Source organism: Struthio camelus, chromosome 5 (assembly GCF_040807025.1).
Source record: "Struthio camelus isolate bStrCam1 chromosome 5, bStrCam1.hap1, whole genome shotgun sequence".
Taxonomy (NCBI): domain Eukaryota; kingdom Metazoa; phylum Chordata; class Aves; order Struthioniformes; family Struthionidae; genus Struthio; species Struthio camelus.
In genome coordinates this window covers 37,777,110-37,800,238 of record NC_090946.1, presented here as the reverse complement: position 1 = coordinate 37,800,238, position 23,129 = coordinate 37,777,110, and the positions used below count along the sequence as shown (strand labels likewise).

At 50.8% G+C, this 23,129-nt stretch overlaps 1 protein-coding gene across 1 annotated transcript in view; it reads left to right on the top strand.

Annotated features, from left to right (window-relative positions):
• The first annotated feature begins 257 nt into the window (after positions 1-257).
• The window catches only part of ALX4 (ALX homeobox 4), a 47,839-nt gene continuing 24,967 nt past the window's right edge, over positions 258-23,129 (top strand). The window contains exon 1 of the mRNA XM_068945567.1: positions 258-930. Within this exon, the coding sequence (XP_068801668.1) occupies positions 534-930 (397 nt within the window). The 5' untranslated portion in view covers positions 258-533. The remainder of the gene's footprint in view (positions 931-23,129) is intronic.

The following is a 23,129-nucleotide window of genomic DNA, read 5'->3' as shown; positions in this document are numbered from 1 at the left end:
CAGATCCCCACATTCACCCCCTAATTGCATTAGTGTCATGTGTTTGATTTTCTACTTTTTAATCATAAAAAGTTTTTTTCCCCCCAATGCAAAAGATATGACCTCCACCCTGCTCTGCTTCCATACACCCCCATACACACACATACACACGCACACTCCCCCCTTCCTGGGCCCCCTCCCCTCCACTGTCATCATCTACATATTAATTGGGGGAGAGGTCTCTTTTTTTTTCCGTATGTGTGTGGGGGGGAAGTACTGAGAAGAGTCTCTTTGGACTTAGATAGTTTGGAAGGAGAGACGGAGAGCAAGTGAGTGTGTGTGTGAGGGAGAGGGAGGGAAAGAAAAAGACCCCTTTTACTGTGCAAGATCTTAAGGGGGTTTGGAGATCTGGTCAGCTTTCATGAACATCTGAATCCTCTTAGAGCTCCCTGGCCCAGCTGTGAGTGTGTGTGTATGAGAGAGGGAGAGAGAAAGAGAGGTTCCTGGTGCCCCTCCAAGCACATTAAGGACACTCGGGCCTTTTAATTTTAGGAATGAATGCTGATACTTGTGTTTCTTATTGTGATCCGGCTGCCATGGATTCCTACTACAACGCAGCCTCCCAGGGCACAGAAGGCTCCTCGCCTTTTAGGGCATTTCAAGCAAGTGACAAGTTCAGCCCTACTTTCCTGGCCAGCAAAGGACAAGGCTTTGGTGACAGCAGCACTAAGTGCCGGAGCCGCTACAGCCAGCAGGAATGTCAGTCGCTGGACGGCAGCGTGCAGGCTCCCAGCTCCGCCGGGGCTCCAGCCTCCTTTAGCAAATACCCACCGCAGCAGCAGCAGCAACACCTCTACATGCAGCGAGGCCCCTGCAAAACCCCCCCGGAGAGCAACCTCAAGCTGCAGGAGAGCAGCGGCCACAACGGCGCCCTGCAGGTCCCCTGCTACGGTGAGTGCTCTGCGTGCGGCTGGGGCCGGCCGAGGCGGGGGGCTCGGGGCAGACCGCGCCGTGCCCGCCCCGGCGGGGGGGACGGGACGGGACGGGACGGGAAGCCCGGGCTGTCGCCGGAGACGTCCTCCGGGGCAGCGGCACCGTGGCCGGCTCTGGGCCGCCCGCGCGCACGCAGCACTCCCGGGCGCGGCCGCGCACCGCGACGCCCAGCCGTGCTCGGCTGCCTGCGCGCTCTCCGCGGGGAGCAGGGTCGTCGTCGTCCCCCCACCCCGCTTTGCGGTGATTTCATTGTAATTTCTCTCCGGAGCCGATGAACTCCCGAAAGTGTCAGCGCCTTTTTTTTTTTTTTTTGAATTCAGGAAAATCCGTAGTGAGGAGCGAAAGAAACAGAAAGAGAAAGAAAGAGGGGAGAGATGTTATGTGCAAAATATCCTCTAAGGGGACCGTCTTTTTAAAGGAGGATTCCTGGAAATTTTCACCGAAATCATCACTTTCCGTTGTAATGGTCTCTCCCACTTTCCTGTCTCTCACTTTCCCCCCCTTAATTGCCACTCCCCTAATTGATTTCTGCCTGGCAGTTGAGTCGCTTACAGATAACCCGCACGCATCCTCTCCTCAAGTCATTAACGGCAATTAAGACATTTCCTTTTGCTGGCGCTTCGCAGGATAGCGTTCAACGGAGTCTCTTCTCATTTCGTTTCCGAGCATGTGTTTAAAAGCCGAATTGCTTCTTTGGGAGGTTTCCGTTATTCTAGGCGATTTGGGGAGAAAAATATATATATATATATTTTTTTTTTCCGGAGAAGGGAAAGTGGAAATAAAATCTCTTCCTTTTCCCCCCTCGGTGATCTCTGTGCGCGGCAGCGGGGCTCGCTCCAGCCTGAACTCAGCGCCCGCTGCTAGCGCGGGTGGCGATTCCCCCACTAGTGCCCCGACCCCCGCGCCGCCGGGCAGGACGGGACCGGGACCGGGGGTCCAGCCGGGCCTCCCGGCGGGCAGGACACAGCGGCGGGCCTCGGGGGAGCCGGAGAGGCCCAGCTCGGGCAGGCACTCCTGTCTCCCAGTTTCTGGCCGTCATTTTGGGGACTCGCCGGCTGTTTTTATTGCCCTCTTTACTTTCTTTCTCCCATCTCTAGACTTAAGCGAGGCAGAGGAACCTGCCCCCCCCCCAGCGCCCTTGGGCCCCGCTAGCGCGCCGAGCCCCCCCCCCGCTGTACCCCGCCGCGGGGGCCCGTGCCCCCGGCCCCGTCGGCAGGGCCGCTGCCTGCGCCCCGCACAGGTGCCTCCAGTCCCCGGGAAAGGTGATCAACTCCTTCTCCCGGCACCTGAGCCCGGCGACGGGGGGCAGAAGCCCGCTTCCCCTCTGCCGTCTGCTGCCCGCAGCCCGGTGGGCACGGCTCCCTACAGCGGATATTTCCCGGCCGGGCCGCGGGGGTGGAAAGGAGCTGCGGAGTGACGCGGACGGGTCCGGTTGGAAATAAGGTTGTTATTTCGCATGTTTCAGATAGAGTTTAGGAGGTGTTTTTCTCTTTTTCTCCCCGCTCTCTCTTTTTCCCATGCTCGTTCCCGGTAGGTGGAAAGCTACGTGCCGTGGGCGCACAGGCCGGGGAGAGCCCGCGCGGAGGCCCGCTCCGCACCCGCGGAGGCCGGGAAGGGGGGGGGCCAGGCCGGGCCGGACCCGTCAGGCAAGGGGAGCAGCGGGGTCGGGGTGTCCCGGGAGAGGGGGGGGCGGCGCGACCCGGCCCCGCTCTCCGCTCCCGCCGGCCCGGTGCCGGCCCGGCCCGGCGCCGCTATTGCCGGGGCGGCGGGGTCTGCCCGGCCGCCCTGCCCTGCCGCCCCGTCTCTGCTAACTGGCTCTCTTGTTTTTGTAGGACGAAAAACCCAGGGCACCGGCTTAGCCTGTGATGGCACATTACAACCCCGGGTAGGGCCACGCGAATTTATCACTCGCCCGAACACCGCCGGGGTCCCCCTCATTTATTTCCAAGCGGGGCTCCGGGCTTGCCTTCAAAGGGGAGCCCCGCGTCGGGAGCGGGTGGCCCGGCCCAGACCCCGAGCACGTCGCGAGCCGTGTGTGATGTGGCTAGGGGCTGTAATAAGAGACATGTGGATCCGCGAGGATAATTAATAGCAATAATAATATTAAGGGCTAATGATTAAAGAGAGACTCTCACTAATAATAGCCAGATTCAGGTTTAGGAGAGCGACTGCAGCGAAGGCAGCCGTAGGGACGCCTCCGCCTTCTCCCAGATGGCTCAACCCAGGGGCCCGGATAAGCGCACCGGGCCGGGGTGAGAGCGAGGGAAGCGAGAGCTGCCCTTTGCCTCCGCAGCGGGCACCAGCCCAGGCAGCCAGCGCGCCGGCGGGGAAAAACGGGTGGTTTTCTCCCGGGAGGCCGGGGCCGCGGAGCCCCCTCTTTTAATCCGGGGGCCGCGGGTGGCTCCGCGCAGCTCGTGCGGGGGGCCGCGGGGCTGCGGCCAGGACAATGCGATCACGGGCCCATTGTTCTCGCTGCCGGGGCACCCGGCGGGGGGTGCCGGGAGGTGGGAGGCAGTGCGGGCGGGCGCCAGGTTGCTTTGCTCCGAGTCCCTCTATTTAACACAGAAAAACAGAACAAAATAGCAACAACAACAAAAAACACCATGAAAAACCGAGGCCGACCAAAAGAAGCCTCTCCCGCCAGGCTGTGCTCAGGCGGCCCGCTCCCCTCCTCGCACCCAGGGCCCTGCCCCCTTTAGTGGGGGGCCAAACTGCTGTACAGGTCCCTGTCCCTGCCCAGGTCCATCCCGCCCGGAGGCTGGGGCCTCCGGCCGCCCCGACGGCGGGCACCGGGGAGAGCAGGGCCCACCTTGCCGCTCGCCGGCCCCGGCCCCCACCTTGTGCATTTCCACTCCTCACCTCTCCCGTCCCGCAACTCCCCAAAGGGAGCTGGTGCCCCGCGCCCTCGCCCACCTCCACCGCCAGCAGCCCCTCGGACTCGGGCCCCAGCCCGTCGCGTTTTTCCCCTCTCTTATCCTGAGCGGGTCGGGCACCGTGTGGCGAGGCCCGAGCTTTGAACGGAGGCTGCCAGGTACCCCGTGAGCCAAGCACGCGAGGGCTCCCCCCCTTTTTTTTCTTTTTTAAAAAATATACATAATTTTTTAATTCTTTAAAAAAACAACTCGTTTCGAGTTATAAAAAGCCCATGCCTGCCATCTATTGCTCTCGGCTTCTATTTCTAGACCTAAGCCCTTCCATTGCATTGTACAGATAAATATAGGCCAGGGAGGGCTGGGGTCGTAAATATAAGGAGGAAACGGTAGGCGATCACTGAAGTGCTTCCAGACCAGCTGCTGGCAGCAGCGGCGGCTGGTGGCACCGGGGGCCCGGGCGGCCCCAGCTCCCCTCGGAGGCGGCCGGCAGGCGCTCTCTCCTCCGCCGGGGCTCCCCGCCGCCCCCTCGGCTCGGCTCCTCGCTCCTTCCCTGCTGTAAAACTGGGACTGACGGCTTATCCCGCAAACTGGAACCCTCAATTAAAGCAGAAATCTTAAACAAAACCCCTCAGAACAGGTTATATATCTCTGCTTAGGAGGGAGAAAACCTTCGAGTGATTTATGTGCTGAAGTAATCTGACTTGCTATTTCTTCTGCGTGCAGCTGAAGTAAGTTATGTATCTTGAAGCATATGTATGTGTATACATATGTACACACAAAATATATGCATATATTGTTGTCTAGAAATACAGGCTGGAAAAAATCCTTTGGGGAATGAATGCGAAAGTGGTGGGGATGTTTGCTCAAGAGGGACAGGAGAAAGGAAACGGGCTTTTTCTTGCAGAGGAAATTCTTTAGTGCCGGCTTATGCAAATAATGACCATTTCTTTTAGTAAGCGAGTAGCTATAAAGTGCAGTCTACAGCGCGTTATTAATAGAAGTGCATAAAGCAACTGCTGTAGGGATTAGAGGATCGCTGCGTGCTTTTTTACATTGACACTTTTAATGCATTTCTCCTCCTCCTCCTCCCACTAATGAAACGTAAGCGGCGGGCACGGCCGGAGCGAGCCGCTGGCGGTTGCCCGCTCGCTGCCCGCGGGGCCGCTCTGCGCCGGGCGCTCGGCGCTGCCCGCTGCGGCGGGGCAGGGACCCCGCCGCTCTCCGGGGGCTTTGCAAGCGCCGCCGTGGGCGGGCGGCCCGCGGCGGGGGCTGCGCAGCCGGACCCCCGCGCCTGGGAGGGCACCCGCGGCCCTTTGCCCTCCCTTTCATAGGGCTCCTCCTCATCGGCCGGTGTGGGGACAGGAAAAGGGCAGCCGGGGGGTGACCCCGTGCCCCGTCCCAGGGCTAGGGATGTCCCGATCCCCACCCCCCCGGGATCTCCCGGGCACGGGCTCGCTGCCCCGGTGCGCGCCCCTCGGGGCCGCCGGCCTGGAAGGCGGCGGAGGGCACTGTTGGGGGGCCGGGGCAGCCCCTCACCCTGGCCGCAGGGTGCAGAGGGCCAGGGGGGGCGCTGTCCCCGGGTCGGGCCGGGCCGGGCCGGCCCCCCCCATCGGAGCTGGGCCCGGCTGCTGCCGGGGGAGCGGTGCCCCCGCAGCCCGCGGGGCGGGGGCCGGGGCCGGCGGGGAGCAGCGTGGGAGTATAAAGCGGCAGAAGTGCGCAGGAGGGAGGCACGGCACGGCACGCGTGGGGACGCGGGGAAAGGAGAAGGAAGGGGAAGCGAGCCCCTCACGGGCAGGAGGGAAAAGGAAAGGGCGAGAAGATCCGCCAGGGAAGGAGAAGCGAGGCGGAGGGGAGCGGGAAGGGCTGGAAGGCGGGCGGCAATGCTGGGCGAGCGCCGCTGGCTCCTTGGAGAAACTGCCCGTTCCCAAGTTTTATAACGCTGACTTCCTTGCGATCCTCGGCCAGGACCGGCTGCGGGCTCCCCAGGGTGCTGCTGACGCTGCTTTGGCAATTGCCTTCTCTTTTTCACAATAGGGCCACCAGATCTGCCATTCAAGGGCTCCGGCACCCTCCCAGGGAGGGGAGGGAGCTCTCGCCAGGAGTTTGGCTAAGCCTCTGTTTGCACAGACACTTGGAGGTGCGGGATCTCCTCCGCAGAAACCTGTGGGATTTCCTCAGGGAGCTAAGCGGAGCAGAGCAGGACGCGAAGGTAGGGCTCACGCTTGTTACCGGGTCTTCGCAGGAAGGTTTATTTGTGGCTCTTTCCAAACATGTTTTTCGCTTCTCTTGACTTGGACGGTAGATTTGGCTGGAGACTTTTATAGGATTCCTGACCCGAGCTGTTTATAATACTCATGTGTCAAAGGACCGGGAGCCTCCCCGCCGCCGCCCCCCCCCCCCCCCCCCCGTGTTTGTGCCGTTCTCTTTTCGCAGGAAGATTTCTTTTCACACTAGAACTGTTTATTTTCAACTTGTCCGCTGCTGATTGGGATTAACTCCGCTTTAGCCCTTCACTTCTGCAGCGCACGCTCTAACCCCAGCAGGACGTTACTAGCAACGAGAAGGGGGTAGAAAGAGAGGGGAAAAAAAGGTCTTAAACTTTTACTAGTGGTAATTGTTTTGAAGGCAGCACAGTGTGAAGCAGACGAGAAAAGTACTGATGGGGAGAGAGATTTGGAGATGCTTACTGAGTGCGTCTTTTCCTAAGGGTTTGATGTAGGAGTGCTATTAACAATATATACTGATGCCAGATAGCGCAAATGAGCTGTGTGTGTGTTATCTGGAGCTGCAGGCTGTTTATTTTGTGCTGCCTTTTGAGTGTACATTCAGTGTGGTTGCATGACTAACTGGCTGGAGTGATTCACTGGCTGCTTTATGGGTGACTGCTCAAAACAAGTTGTGAATCAAAAGAGATTTCTTTGGCTGTGGTTTCTAACCTCCCAAGTTAAATGCACTCAGGGTTTAAGGGGAGCTAATGTGCAGACTTCAGTCCCTCAGATCTTGAAGATTTATTCCCTTTCCAAGCCCTGCATTCAAAGCCATGATGAGTTTCCCTTGTAAGAGGGAGGTGGTGTCTGAGAGGCTCATAGCCAAGGTCTCCTGCTAAAGGACATCTCCAGTCACATCCCAGTCCGCTTAGTTGCCCTAGTTTCCGACTCCTTAGCCAGTTTGCCCCCGGAGTCTTTAAAGCCGGTTTACTGTCCTGTTCACGGTGTTAGGGTAGCCGTGGCAATTCTCAACTAATGTAATGTATCCTGTGGCAGTTTCCTTCCCATTTTGTTGTTGGAAAAACTGAGACTCAGAGACTGAAAGTGGCTTGTGCAAGGTCAAGCTGTTACTCAGTGGCATCATCGTGCTCTTCCTAGGGCCACAGCTCTTGCAGGAGATTACCAGCAGGCTGCAGGGACGAGGCAGAGGAGGAGTGCGGTTCGCAGAAATGGGAAGCTTGCTCTGGAGAGTGTCCTGTGTTTGATTTTGGAGGGGGTTAAACTTGGGTTTCTTGATGGTCAGATCCTTATTCAGTCCTTATTCAGATCCTGTAGCAATTTGTGTGTCCTATATACCTACGTCTCCTAGTACAGAGCATAGGCTTATCCTGCCAAGCCACATTAATGGTCTCAGCTCATACTGGTTGGTCACTGCTTTTGAGAAAATTCTGAAAAATCCCTGCCCCCAAAGTCATGTGTTTCTGAGTTATCCTTCCTACACATCTGGAAAAAAATCCCATCCCCGTTGTCAGTCAGTCTGGAAAGCATAGATCTAAAATCTTCATATAGATACATTTTCAAAAGGAAAAGAAATAGTTGTGGACTGGGAAAAACCTGAGCAGTTACACAGCTAACACAGGACTCCTGTGATTTGAGAATCATTTGCTAGGAGATTGATAGGAATGTTTCATATGAATGAAGTGTTACAGTAATTTACAGTGGCTACCTGTCTCCCAGCTGTCCCAGCTTGTAAGTAAACTTATATATCTATAACTGTATAAATATATATTTATATATAATATATATAAAGTTATATATATTAAACAAATGATTTCCACTTGCTGCTCTTTTTAAGTTCAGATGAATCGGTGTTTTTAGGCAAACTGGTCATTCTGCCTGGCCATGTTTGCCTTTATACTCAGTCTTCCATATTTTGACTGTCACATAAGTAGGCAGGATGTGAAAGAGCGGTTCTAATCACCATAACACGTCTAGGGCCATTTTTCCATCCAAAAACATTGTCAGTGAAGAATAGGGGAGGAGGATGGAGAGAGGAGGGAACAGAGATGAAAGACAGGAGACAGGGAAGAAGAGGAGAAACCTGGAAGAGCGATGAGCAGTAGCAGACTGACAGCTATTAATGAAGGCCGTCTGCAACTGATTTTATGGATGATCTAGGTATGAATTCACAAGCATTAGATTCTTCATGTCTTTCTCCACTAGGAATAGCTGCGATTCAACGTTTGGTAGCTCCTGTCTTCAGGTCCCAGCAGGATTTGGCCACGATAAGCTACATGTCATGAACTGTCATCTGTCCTTATCTGCATGGATTAATGACTATTGCATCGCCTAACTCAACAGTTAAATGCTTATTTAAGTCTGATAAAACTTCTAGTGAAGATGCAGTTTAGGGTTTACTCTGCTACAGTTGATTTGCTTGCTGGAAGCAGATGGTTGAATAAGTGTTATTTGTAAGTATGTTCTTTATTAGCAAGGGCTCTGTTTATTAGCTGTGAGGCAAGTGAGTTTTTAGGAGGTGACAGAGCTTGAAAGGTAAGCTGCTGTACTCACTGATAGATGCACTGTACGCTGAGGCCAGGTGCAAAATCTAGGTGGTTTATAAAGGTAGCGACTTCCTTTATTCAGTAAAAATCTGAAAAGCAAGGGAGCTGCCATGGGAGTATGAGATAAAGCGATTGGAGCAGCTCTGCTGAGCACAGGCCACTGGCAGGGCTGTCCAGTCCCAGACTGTAGCTGCAACAGTTTAACTGGAAACTCAATGCAAATCCTTCATACGGTTCTGGTGGAAACATAACCAAAAACACTGCAAAACCAAAGTTAACATACAGTCAAGGCCGGTCAGAGAAGCACTATCAGTGGGAAATGAGGAACCTGAGGAAAAGAAAGAACAAACGTTTGGGGCAGATTTCTATCTGAGGGGAAATAAGAGAGGCTTGTAAGATTGACTACAGAAATGACTTTTGTCTGATTGCCACTGTGTTTAGGGAGATAGAGCTTTGTATGCAAACGCCATTGCATAAAAGAAATACTGCAGGACTCATCAGTTCCTCCCTGTAGTGGAAATTACCTCCTTGAGACTTCGAATATTGACTAACTGCTTCAATCAGGAGAGTTAACGCTGGTATCAGGGGTGGGATTCAGTTTCCAAGGAGGGAAAGAGTGAGCTGTATGTTCTTTTGATGCAAGAGGGATCAGATAACAAAGGTGCTTACAGAAATCTAACCTAATCAGAAGCAATAAAAAGTGAAAGGAATTCACACAAGAATAAAATCAAAACAAAACAAAGTTGTAAACTTTGCAGAGAGAGTTAGAGCAATATTGAGAATTTCTCCAAAATGGTTGAAAACAAGCTGAAAACGAGTCTTTGCTGGGACAGTGTCCAGAGAGATCTGAAGGCCCAGCTGCAAGACCCCAGGTCTGTGACGTGGTTGGGGACACACATGCCACAGGCTAGAATTTTCACAAAACAGGGGAAACAAGAAAGTGTTGTTCAGCCCAAAACTTAATAGGAGCCATAGCAAGGAATTCTAAAAGAATAGAAAACCATCTTGAAGACGAAACCAGAGGATCACTGGGGTGCCAGCCTGCTGGATTTGCAGTTGGTCTAGCGCTGTCCGGTCTGTCATGCAGGGCCTGGGACAGCCCCAGGACTGGCCATTTTCAGCACGTGTGCTCCGTAACACAGCAGGGCTCACAGCACCAGGCTGTCCAGCTCCCACGGTACTGCAGGGGGAAGGAGCTGGTGGGAGGCCAACGCTTGCCCACTCCCGCTGCGTGGCTGGGAGGACAGATGGGTCGGAGGGAGCCTGGCTCTGCAGCGCTCCCCCTCGGAGAAGAGCCTGAGGCCCAACGTGGGGCAGGGGTGAGCTCTGCAGCCTGTGCGCCGGCCTCTCGCCGCAGGGCTGGAAGCCCCTCTGGCCCGTGCTGCGGTTCGCTCCCAGCCTCGGCGCCTGAGCTGCCCTCCTGGGCTCGTGCATGCCCAGGCCTCCTCCCGGGGCGCAGTCAGCAGTGTGGCTGTGGCAAGGACCCATACCTGACAGCTGAGCAGCCCTGTCTTATAGACACAGTCTGACTTATCAAGATTTGGTCTTAACCGCCGTAAGCAGATTGGAGCCAGATATCAGCCTGAGCTAGCCAGGACACAGCTAAATGCTAGGAGGCAAAGGGAAGGAGAGACCCACCTAAATTGGCAGAGGACCTGCAGACATTTTGTGTTCCTCACATCTCCAGATGCCGGTGAGGATTTCCAAGATAAATAGCCGATGGACCAATTGCTAGACACTTAGGCAGATTGTGGAGTAAGAGGAGGCCAGAAACACTCTGCAAAACTGTAGGATTTATGGCAGAGCTTAAATATTACATTTCAGCCCTTTAGCAGGAATAGAAAAGGCTGCTACTGGAAGAGGGAAGCTGGTTGCTTTAAGTCTTATAAGGTCAGCTCCTGTGCTAGAGAGAAGAGGATTTGCATCCAGTTCACACCACGCCAAGCTATTAGAAAAAGGGACTTATGCAGGACAGAAAGCAATGGGGGATTGGCTACAACATCAAACATGACTGCAGCCAGCTCAGTTAAGTGCTGCTCTGGTGGGGAGGGGAAATACCCACAAAAAGGGTTGTTATAAATATATGGCTAGTCAGGACAGAGCCTCATAAAAATCTACTGAAAGCCCCAAACTGAATTCAGGAAACAGGGGGACGTGAAGCTGCACATGCCAAGCTGGGAGACGCTGTTTTTAAGTTAGAGTTGAGGCTGTAGCAATGCCTTGTGGTGCTCAGGGCCGGATATTAAGCTGGTGTTCAAAGCACTCCCCCTCTTCCCTGTAGCCTTTAATTAATTTGCTTTTGGGAAGGGTCCTTTTGTGACTGGTCATACTGAAAATCCTCTGTTCCTCGGCCTTGGTGGTAAAAAATGGAGTTTTTGGTTAAACAACCTACTTGCGTCCTCTTGGCAGTGCTCCACGTCAGAGAGAGGCCCATGGGGGAAGCCAAACTGCTATAGTCAGAGCTGGGTTATTGCATGTATAATTTATAGGCGTTGCGGACACTCAGCTGAGCGCTGCAGCTGCTAATTGAAACTAGACAGAGAGGTAAGAGGATGGGGAAATCCAAAATGGAGCCACTCATGGGTGTAAAGGAAGGCATCAGCTGGAGAAAGTACTCTTCCTGGGGAGAAACACACCTGGGAGACTGGACCTCCCAGGGGATCTGGGAAAGAGCTCAGCATAGCCAAGGTAGATGGTGAGCCAACGCTCAGCGTGCGGCTCAGGGTGGTCGGTGCCTAGTGGAAAAGCACCAGCAACCTTTCAAGTTGCAGTGGTTTCCTTTTGAAATATGGCACAAGTGAAACAAAGAGGTCTGGGCAATCTGTTTACAGTGCCCACCTCCAGAAATATATCTCTCTGAGCTCTAAGCCAACTCTTTGACCTCACCTATTTTCCTAGTTACAAAAGGGGTAAGCAATGGGTTTGCTGGGAGTAGGGGTAATTATGTTAATCAAAGGATACTTGTCCCTTACCATTAATAGATTATATCTGGGATATGCTATACTAGGTTCATTTTGGTTTCCACAGTGGATATATGGAGATAAAATGGCTTTCATGTTAGGACAAGTCCGTAGGAATCTATAGCCCTGGTCTCCCATTGCTTGTGTAAGGCAGCCCACCCTTGAGAAACTGACAGAGCAGGTATCATAGAGCCGGCCACGCAGCCCCTCTGTTATATCTGCAGATATCCACGCATACCGTAAACCCTTTAAATAGGAACTGATACATTTTTATAAACAGGTTGTCATAAACTAGAAGCTGCCAATGTGAAACTGAACCCAAAGTGAGGTAAACTGTATAAAAGAGAGGTGCAATGCTTACCCTGTGCAAACGCTCAGCAAAGGGCATTGGGGGCAGAGTTTCCACTGACGTGAGGAAAGAGAGGCTGGATGGCCCTGGTCAGCACTTCCAGCCTTCACGGGCTTTGCAGGGTGCTGATCCTATTGCTGAGGAGTTATTTGTGGATTTGTCAGGACTGCAAAAGCACCTCCTGCTTCTGGAGAGAAGGGAAAATTACCTTAGTGGCCAGAGGAGAGCGGCTGTGCATTTTTGGGGTTGGAGAGGTTGCTGTTGAACACAGGTGGGAGTGCTTGTGGAATGGGGACAGCACTGACATGAAAGCAAAATGAGCTTCAATGGATGGTGACTTAATACTGTAAAAAATACTAAGTGACACTAGCACACCAGGCAAATAGATCCTGTAGTGAATAAATTTGTAGATTTTTTCACCCAGCTATTCTGTCTGGAAGTAAGTTTGTGATCCTAACATAGCATGCAAATGTGTAACAGTTCCCTGCGTTCAGCAGTCCTGAGGGACACCTTGCCCTGGCGCTTGAAATTTGCGGTGATCAGCAGATATCCCCAGGCCTGGGCATCAGGTTAGCTCTCCTAATGCCTTGTTCGGATGCTTTCTTTTTGGGGCAGACGCTTTGTTCAGCAGGATAATAAGGAAACGCATCCTAAAAGCATTGAGACTGCATCCTTTTTTCTCCTTTCTTTCACAGTCTACAGAAATGAAAATGTTTCTGCCACTGGAATAGCAGATGTGGGTTTGAAAGAGCAGAGCTCAAGGAGCTGAAAGCATCCCCAAAAAAGGCTTCTGGTTGGTATCAAAACATAGTGTGATTGAAAACTCATTTGGCAACTGTGTCTGCTTTGGAATATAGACTCCCTTCAGAATGGCAGCGCAAAAGCTTTCTGGTCATAGTGGGAAGGCTTGGAATTTAGAGATGAACCGTTGTATAGGAGATGGGGAAATAAAACAATGAGTGATGAGTAGTCATGAGAGCTTGTTCTACCAGAAACACTGTAAAAGGAGGTTCTGAGGTTTTGTTACAGTGTTAAAACCATTGGAGATCTTGAGGTTGCAAAATCCTTAGCCAGACCAAGAGAGAACTGGTTTTGAGGAAAATGCAGGCAGGTTATGGAAAAATCCTACAGGAAATGTGATGTATTTCTTGCATGGGTTATATTGCAAAAGTGGGTCCCCAAAGATGGGGAGAAACCCTATTGAGCACTGCTTCGTGGGGACCTTACTGGGATTCGTTGCTGTTGCTGTTGTTGGGCCTTTGCCTGAGATGGAATCTGCCAGACAATGTTTGTTGGTAGCCAAGGATTTCTTTAGAAAATGACCAGAAGCTTACCCAAAAAGGAACAAAGGGACTGTGATAGCCACCAAGGTTCTAAGATGAATTTTTCACCATATTTGGGGGCCTAGACATGAAGGACACGCAGCAGGGCAGAGATCTGAGGCCAAAGTATTTTGTCAGGTTTGTTAGAGCGTAACAAGCAGAACAGGAGTTACACAGTGCTCGTCTGCTGGCAAGGTGGGCAAGGCTCTGCTGATGCTAGGAGGAAAGACTGAGCTGGCTGAACAGAGGTGTCTCGTGCTGGCGTGGGTGCCCTGATTTACACTGCCTGGTTTTCCGGTGCTGCTCCTAAAGGTCTTCATATCTTCCTGCCCCATGTAAGCATCTGAGATACCTTAGGGCATTTTTGATGGCGCTAGAAACCTGTAAGTGGGCAACTGAATCACACTTGGGACACTTAACAGAAGACCAACAGCAGCAGGACTGGGTCTAATCCAGTTCTTAGTCTATCCTGTTGATTTTAATAACTTGCAGAGAAGTAGAAAGGAAGAGTGCAGTCTGACCCCAGGTCTCCTCCTTGAACATTAGCCAAGAAGCATAGCAAACTCTTTGCAAGAAGTTCCTGAATTTGGGCCATTTGGTATGCGCCAGTGTGGCCTACTTGGACTCTGCAAAAATCTTAAAGTGAAAAGGCTCAGTTTTGTTTCTAGAGAAAAATAAATCTGAGTACAGCCTCAGTTAAAATGCATATTCTCTGATTCAGACACATATGTGAAAACCTAGGTGATTCCACCTCTCACGGAGAAGGAGAGACTAGGAGCCAAAAGCAGATAAGTCATGGTATGTAAGTGTGACCTCATACATGCATTAACACGTAAGACGTAAGTGGGCCCTGGTCCAGAAGGAATTATGAGGGGAATTGTGTAGGCCCTAAAAGCTAAGCATGCAAGTGGAGATGTTGAGTCTGATGGAAATGAGTTCCCTATTAGAGCAAAATAGGTAACAACTTGGTTTAACCAACAGATTTCATAGAAGCATAACCTTTGCTGCAAACTCCCTCCCAGGGAGTCAAAAGGAAGCTGAGCAGAGGGTGAAAGCCTGCAGTGACATCTCAGTGGGAGCAGGATCTGTCCAAATCGCCTCTGTGAAAACGTTCTGAAAGGAAAAAAAGACACAAGTATCTAAATAGTTAAATTTGTTCCCTTGGTAGTCGTCTTCCCCGCATGTCTGAGGTGAAACAGGTGACAAGACTCCATCGTTTTGCACTCTGCTGCTAGCAGGTTAGGAAGGAGTGGGTTTTGTGGGGGCCACCTGGCGGTGGCAATCATCTTTCAGTCAGTGCGGGGCCAAAAGTAGTGACAAAGTGGCTGTGTGAGTGCCAGCAATCCAATGAAATCAGCAGAAGGCACCGAAAAGCTGAGGGCAGCTCAAACAGCACTCCAGAGAAAGCTAGATATGTCCAGAGCAGTTGGGCAGGGGGTGCATAGGGGGCCTGGTTGTGCAGCAGTGATAGCCACGTAGCACCATGGGTTAGCCCAGCAGCTTCTGCTGTGTCCCATGTGAGGACACCTTGCACCCAGGCCACCCTACCCAAGGCGGGTAGCTCCACTCTGCAGCCACCTGGCCCTCTCCTGGCATAATTTTATCCTGGGGACAAACCCTATTAAATAAATAGATGACACATTGGCTTCCAGACCATCACCAGCTGACAATAATCTGTAGAGTTTCTTATGGTAGCAGCTGAACATCATGCCCCAGGTCACTGCTGGGAGAGGGAGGCACTGAGATTTTCTTTTCTGTTTAGCTCAGATCACATTCTTCACAAGGATACACGCACAAAATCTCTCTCAGCTAAGAGTTATTTTATAAAGGTCTTATTTACAGGGGAAGCTTATTTAGACTAGTATGTGCTACACTTTCTGCAAATTGAACTGTATAGCAAGCGTGCTATCCCTCTTTATAAGCTCCTAGCTTCATCTGCTGTAGGAGGTGTCTATGGGGAATAACGGTTTGATTTAAGCTGATTCTGCAAGTTGAATCTTCACTTTGGAATACACAGGACATTAACGGTGAATATTCACATTGTTCCTACTTCTAGATAAGTCCCTCTATACAGGCAGACCCAGCAATGGGGTCCTCTGACCCCTTCTTTATGATGGAGAACCTCCACAGTTTCTTGAAGCACTAAAAACTAGGATCTAAAACCCTAGCTTGTTCCAATCTACAGCCTTATAACTGTTTTCACGGAAGAATTTTTGTAGTTAGGAGAATCATTATTTAAATCTGACTGTATATCTTCTCCTGAGAGTCTCATGAACAAAATGAGTTGCATCAGAAATCACACATTCCCATGCAGGCATGTTTATCTCTTGCGAATTCTGCAGAATTATGACCCAAATGTACAGTGCGCTAGTAAATCTGAGAAGATACTGGTGTGGGAATTCTAGTTAGAAATGAGAAGGAAGGAAAAGGCAGCCTACTGCAGCTCCCGGCAGCTTTCCTTGCAGACATTCCTCACGGAGTCGGAGAGCTGGGGATGGTTCGGGAAGCAGAGGCCCAGCAATGCCTAGTGGCCCCCTCCTATTCTCTGTGGCAAGTGGCAGGAGTCCTCAGACATTGGAAACCGGAGTGTTTATCCATTCTTCTTCCCGAATTTCATTCTTTCCAGACCCCTGTAGACAGTCCTGTTTCTAAAGAATTGAAGAAGAGGAAATGGGTAAAAAAGGGTCTTGCTTACTCTCATCTAGGAAACTTTGTTAGTACCTTTTGGACTAGCGCTTTCAGCACATATTGGTTCCAGCCCATAATTTTTGGTTGTGTATTTTAGTTTTGCCCCTAGGCCAAACAAATGTGCGTCCTGCTTGCAGTCACTCTTTCCATGTACCAATAAGGCCTTATGATTGCTTCTCACTCTGCTAGAAAAGGCAACATACGTACCCTGAAGTGCTGGTTAGGATGTTGGGATGGCCTCTGCTCTAGACAGAGCCCTTCCAAGCATGGGGAGTCTGCATCAGCACAAGGTTGCCCACATGTAGATCAGAAATCTGCAAAATCAAGGGCTCCCGTAAGGGGATATGTTGGAGGAAAGAGGGGCAGGAGGAAAGTGCTAAACTCGTGCTGTGTTTGCAAATCACCTGTGAGCAAGATATGATTTTGCAAGGTCTGTCTAGGATCCAAGATTATTGGCATAATGATGTTCGTGAGTAATCTTTAGTCAGGGAATTCTGTGTGTGTGTCAGTTGGTTCAAGAATTAGGCAGCCGAGAGGTGGTCGACACTGGTGGGTTGAGGGTAGTTACACGGTGGATACATAAGGTCACATGGAGTTGCCTCTATTCCCTGATTGGATGGGTATTACTGGCAGAATTAGGTTTCTGGGGCAAATTTTCCTTTTCACAAGTTCCTAAAAATGATGTTTGTGAATATTTGTTAATGTTTACTTGACATTTGCTGTCACTCGTGTCAATATGATCCTACCCTGGAATGTTAACTGAAAACAAACACAAAAGCGAGCGTGAGCACAGCTGATGTGAACACAGTTTTTAATATAAGCTGATTTTCATGGTCATCATCTTTCACATAATCATTCACTTCTGAGAACTAGTGGTGTTCCAGGAGCTTCACTGTTTTCAAGATCTATGATTATTTGCTTTCTTTTAGGAAGTGCATTACTAGAGTCAGTGCTGTTTGTATCTACTGTCTGGCACTTTCCACCAAACTCCTGTCTCCAGTTGCTTCTAACTCCAACAAAGTTAACGATTTTGGCTAAAAAATCCCAAAGCAGTTTCTTGCCCTTGGCTCTTTTTATAATTTTTTTTGTTTTTTTTTTTTTTAAGTTCATCTAAAGCAATCAAAGCTGTTTCCAAGAATGTAGCTAAAACCAATTATATTCTTGTTTTTCTCCATGTTAGAAAAATCTGACAGTGTCTTGTTTCAGAAGTTCTGGTGCGCTGTGCTTTGGGCAAGAATGTCAAACTCACAGTGAAGCTAGATTTTGGGCAGGAAATGTACTTCTTTCCTTTCCTCTGAAAAATTATCCAAGAACAAACCTTAAGAAGTTATAGTTGCTCAGTAGAGACAGCTTGGATTTTCACACTGCAGATTTCTCATCCAGGTCTGAACTCACTCAAATTGCAGTGGACATTTACTCCAAGAGATGGTCTCAGCCTTCCTTAGACCCAGGCAGTGTAGAGAGCATGCTATTTGATTTAAATACAGACACAGGAAAAGCCATATCTAGGGAAGAAATAGAAGGCTGAGAAAAGAAATCTGTGTACGGTAGAAACTTAGTCTAAAGACTTGAGAGAGGAAAACTGGGGCCGTATATCAGATTGAAGAGGAGGTTAGGACTGGGTGGCAAGGATACAAAGGTCCTGGGAGCTTACTGCGTGTTCAGAGCATCTGAGCAGCATCGAAGCTAAGCACCTTCAGACAGTGCGAATCCCCCAGGACCACATGCACAGACCTTGATGCCTCCTGATCTAGTGGTCACTGCTGCTGGCGTGGCCAGTTGGGCTAGTGGCAGGGCGCCTGCTGTGGCCAAGGCAGGCCTTGCTCGGACAGGCTGTGTAGTCAGTGTCGGTCCTATTTGGACTTGTCCTAGGTGGTCACCAGCTCTGTGCTCTTCAATTTGAGGGTGCCTGCGTGACCCGCTTGATTTCTAGCTCACAGAGCTGCTGAGCACTCGCAGCATAGCTGAGGCCAGCAAGGCCTTCATTTCCAGCATGTAAAAATATTAGGTAATACTAAGTACTCTTTAAAAATCAGACTTTGATATCTCTGACTGATTGCTCTGTGCCTGGTGGCTCCCTGCCTCAGGTCGCCATCTGTACACTGTGAGCAATAGCAGTGCGTTATCTCGCCAGGCTTGCTGTGACAAGAAGCACAGGCATCTCCGCGGGATGCTCAGATGCAGCTTGGGTGAATGCCATGGGGAACCCGGGGACACTGCTGGCACAGGGTGCGGGTGCCACGCGATGAATAAGGCTCACACTCACACTGAATAAGGAGGAGAAACACAGAGCTGTTCACCGGGCGGAGTTTCTGATTTGCTTGCTTTTATCAGCTCCTGCCAAAAGCTTTAGCACTGTGGCTGGATTAACGGTGGATCCACAATCGCTGTGCCGTGTCCTTCAGCTTCTCCCATGGGAAGGGAGAGCCGAGTGCTCATGCGTGCATGCCCGCTGTACCTGATCTGGGCTGCCTAGCAATGGCCTCACTTCACACCCAGGCACAGCCTGCCCGAGCGTCACCCACCTTGGGCGCAGGATGAATTGGGACCCTATCGAACACCCGCTGCGGCTGTGCACCCCCAGAGCACATCTGCACACCTGGGGAGCCAGGCAGGCAAATGCAAGCCACCACTAGGATGCTGGGGGGACAGTAACTGCATTAGTCTCTCTTTCTTGTCCCGTCCACAGCACACTGCTGGTATCACTAGTGCCACAGCATAGTCCTAGCTCCTCAGCCCTCCATTTCACATGCCAGGAGCTGGAAGGACACCGTGGCACTGCCGCACACCACCTGGAGCCAGGTGCCTCTCCTCAGCAGCACAGTGGCTGAGCCCAGCTGCCTGTGGCTTTTTATCCTCCTCTCCAGTCCATACCCGAGGGAGCCATGCCAAGCGGGCCACGGGTGCAGGATGAGGCAAGCTCGTGGCCAGGCAGCTGTGCAGCCTCCCCGATATATGATCTGAAGACCTAGGAAGCAAGGAGCATATTAAGGAGGAAAAAAGAGCATAAAAGCTCCTTAGAGACTGTGCTCTTGCTGCTTACCCTCTTGGGTGCTGTGGACCTATCTGGTCCATTAGTTAAGTGTAGCCCTGCTGCCGAGCCATGAGGGTGTTAGTTCCAGCTGACAGAGATGGTTGTGGTCCATCAGCGCTGATGGAACCACACCTCCCCAGGGCGCTAGCTGCAGGATGTTTATCTCTGAGGCAGTCTTTCCCCAGAAAAATTGGGTCCCAGAGTGGCTTTTTAAAGGAATTCAGTGCTGCATCTGCTGGTGAAAGATCCACTCCTCACCCGATTTGGCCCCTCCAAAGGCAGTGGCCAGACTCCTCTTGGCTCTGATGGCACAGCGGAGCCGCTGGAGAGCAAGCGCAGTACGAGGTGGGAGGCTGTGGGAGCCCAGCTTGCTTGGGGACAGGGAATCTGGGGCGAGAATTAAGCCAAAGAAATAGAGAGGAAAATAAATGTCAAACTCTCTTGGCTCATGCAAACTTACTTTTTTCTTTTCTTTTCTTTCTTCTTCTTCATCTTTATTTTTTTTTTCCTGGTGACAATTAAGCATGTTGCAAGCTGAAGTAGTTAGTCTTCAAGTGGAATAAAATCCCTCTTTTCAGGCCTCGGAGCGCATAGCACTTTGAATCATTTAACAAGAACAGTTTACCCTTGGAGCAATTCACTGCTCCCCTTTCACAAGCAAGAGCACACTTTTGTTGATATTTTCCTTGTTCAGTACTCCCTAATGTTTTTTTTTTTCTTGATAACTGTCATTCGTCCTGTGTCTTGCTATTCACAACCCAAAATGAAAAACGTAAGTTTGTCGGCTGTGAATACTACTCATTATTCATTTACTAAAGGAATTTTAGGCACATTCATCCCATTTCCTCTGAGTGCCTCATTATCAATAAACCTTTGCCTCACCGCTTCTGTAAATCATTTTCATCCCTTTTCTTTGTGAACCATGTGCTTGGACTCTTGCACAAATGTCTCTTGAGAGTAATTGGCCAAGTCATGTGGTATCGTTTCTACTCCTTGATCAGCTGGCAAAACTTTATTAAGAGGAGATTACTGAACAGTACATGTATATTTTTTTGGATGAAAAACTTTGCATTTAAATTGTGAAGCCAGCAGGATCTCCCTTTTTTTTTTTTTTTTTTTTTTTGTGTGTGAGCACAGTAACTTACATCACTAGCAGGTGTCATTCGAAAGAGGTAGACCGTCCCTGACTCCCTTAGGGAACGTGCACCCTCTCTTACTGTGGTATGAAGGTTGTGGAGCTAACCCTCCATAGATGAAAGCACACTAAGCTGGTGATTAGACTTTGGGGCAGAAGGAAAACAGGGGAGAGCTTCAAAGATCTTTCTCCTCCTCCTTACGACCCCCACAGAAAAAAATGAAAGGTGTGAGATTGTAGCAGCCACTTAGAGCGGTGATTTATTGAGCGCTCTCAGGTGCTCTGCCGCTGCGATCAGAGGCCAGAGGAGCACTAATGAGCCCTTCGTCTTGGCGGCCGCTGCTCGCGGTGAATGCCGATGTCGTACGCAGGTCCCGGAGCAAGGCTGGGGCGGGGGAGAACTGGCTGGAGGGGGGCTGGAGGGATCTGACGGAGGCCAAGAGTTTATTAAACTTCAATTTAACTGAGGGTGAAATATGTTCCTCTAACTCAGGGCAGCAGAGGTTAATGGAGTCCTTTTTGTAGATGTTTTATGACACTCTTTTGGGATACATATAAAAAGACTGGGGCATTCTGAGTAATTTAAATAAATATTTGTTTAGACTGTGTAAGGGGCAATTGGAGTTTCCAAGCAGGTCAGTCTCAGACTGATTTTTCTTTATTTCCTTCTTTCTCCCTAGCTAAAGTGCACACATTCTGCGGGTCGCAGTAAGGACATGTTTTGCAGACAGACGCTCAGCACGATGTAGTCTAGGGAGCAGGGTAGGCAGAGGAAGCGCAAGGGCGGCTGGGCATGGGGATGGGGTGTCCTGACCACTGGCGCCGCCGCTGCTGCTGGGGAGCTTGTTCACGAGAGGTGACCTGAGCAACGGAGGGAAGAGGGGTCCAGCGGAGACAATCTGCCGCTGCCAAATCTGCCGTTTTTTATTTTGTATTCGTTCTTGGTTGGCAGGTTCCAATTTTGCTTACATTGCTTTTTGCTTCAGTTTGTGTTTGTGCTGCCCTCTTTCTGTGTGCTACTAAAACCTAACGCCTGTCTGTCTCCCAGCCCCAGTGACGGTGAATTGGCAGGTTCAGTAGCCGGAGTCCTAATTTCTTTCTGGAGTGCTTATAAAAGCCTAGTGCTCGTAGGAACATTAGCAATTCCCAGACCTGGCTGGCCTTGGGTTTTGCAATGTGCAGTCAGAATGGAAATAAGTTTTAGCTGTGCTTCCAAGAACAGGCATGTTTGGTAAAGGCTGAATGTTTTTCTTCCCTCATCTGAGCCTTTCTTTACTAATCAGCTATATAAAACTGAAGAGCAGCAGAACTGTTTGGTTAAAGAGCATGGGCTAAACTTTGGCCCAACATTCAGACTCAAGCTTTTCTGTGGTTCAGCAAAGTTCAGCCAACTCTGGGTGTTTTCTGTTTTTATTTCATTTTCCCATCACTCATGCTTTCCAGTTTCCAAGTGAAACCGGTAGCACCCAAAAGCCCCTGAGACGTACTGTTCTTAACTAGAAATGGGGCTGACTCAGCATCTCACCCAAACTCAGCATCCCCAGCTCTTCTCCACCGGGGTGTTTGGGGGTCTGAATCAGGAATCACTACAATTAGAGTAGGAGCTGTGCTGGGACGATTTGTTGGGGCTCGTCTGACTGCCAGCCCGAAGCACATAAGCCTTTGCCTAACTTTACGCAGAAGAGTAGTCCAATGTTGCACATATGCTGAAGTGCTTTGCTGGATTAGGACCGTAGCGTGGCTAGGCTGCAGCCAGGCGTACCCCTTTTCAATGGCTCCCTGGACAGTGTCTGCAAGGCTTTTGAAGTCTGTCTGTCACTAATTTGAACCAGGACTCCCTAATGCAAAGGCAGCTGAGCTCCTGCTCAGCTCGTGACAAAATGGCTCTAATCTCCTTCCTTCTGCCCATTTGCTCTGCCTGTTAGTTCAGGTTACATTTTCAGCTGTGTAACCAGCAGCACAAAGCAGGCAACTTAAAGTTACCTCTGGGAGGCAGCTGAACTTCAGCAATGCACTCCTGCCACCGCTGTGCAACAGCTCCCCTGGTAAGGCAGGCAGACAGAGGGACATAGAGAAACAGACAGACAGACGGACCAGCCGTGCGGACACTGTCCAGGCAGGCACAGGCGTATACGATGGGGTGAATCAGTTTCAAAGCTGGCAGCAAGGAATTAAACTGTGCTGTAATCAGACATCAGGGCAAGCTCACACCCCTTGAGGTGGTTTTGCCTTGCTAGGCTTGCACCCTGGCTGAGAAGGAGCGTTGCCTATCTCTCTGTGACCAGATGGCTGATTTATATCCACTGTCATAAGCAAGGGCTGGCGTTGACTCGTTTGGTGTGTAGTTAGCGTGCCAGGAAATATGCAGTGGGACCGTGCTTAAAGAAGTTATGTGAGTGGCTCCTGCCTCCATCTCGCCCTGACGGAGCAGACTCGCGGCTTGCCCAGCGCCTGGCCCTGATGAGGCAGTGCAGGGAAACGGCTGAGGATGTGCTGGGGAAGGCGGAGGTGCTCGCTGCTTGTGGGGCAAAGCTCTGGAGGAGCCGGCAGCTTGCAGGAAAGAGCCCACTTCTTGTCTTACAGTGCTCAGGCAAGAGATCTTTTCAGCAACTAGCAGCAGCCAAAGGGTGAGGTTAAGATAAATGTACACATCTGCATCTGATAGGGAGGCTTATGCTCTTCTTCTCAGAGTCAGAGTTTAGCCCTGTGCCCTGCATCCTCTTCCCGTACCACTCACATCTGAAAAATCTGCAGTGTTTCTGCAAGTGCTGAATGCACAACTGCCATCATGCTGGCAGCCCCCCAGCACGCTAGCCAAGTGCAAGGTGTCGCTGTGGCAGATACAGATCCTGATTTTATAAGGCCTTGGAGCAGGGAGGGCTGTTGAATCCTGGCTACCTTAACAACTATCCTAATGCAACTCTGCTAGAGATAACTTCCAAAGAGGAGAAGAGCAACCTTGCTCTATCCAGATTTTCTGAAGGAGACACAGCCCTCAGTGAACTGAGATGAGATAGAAAGACAG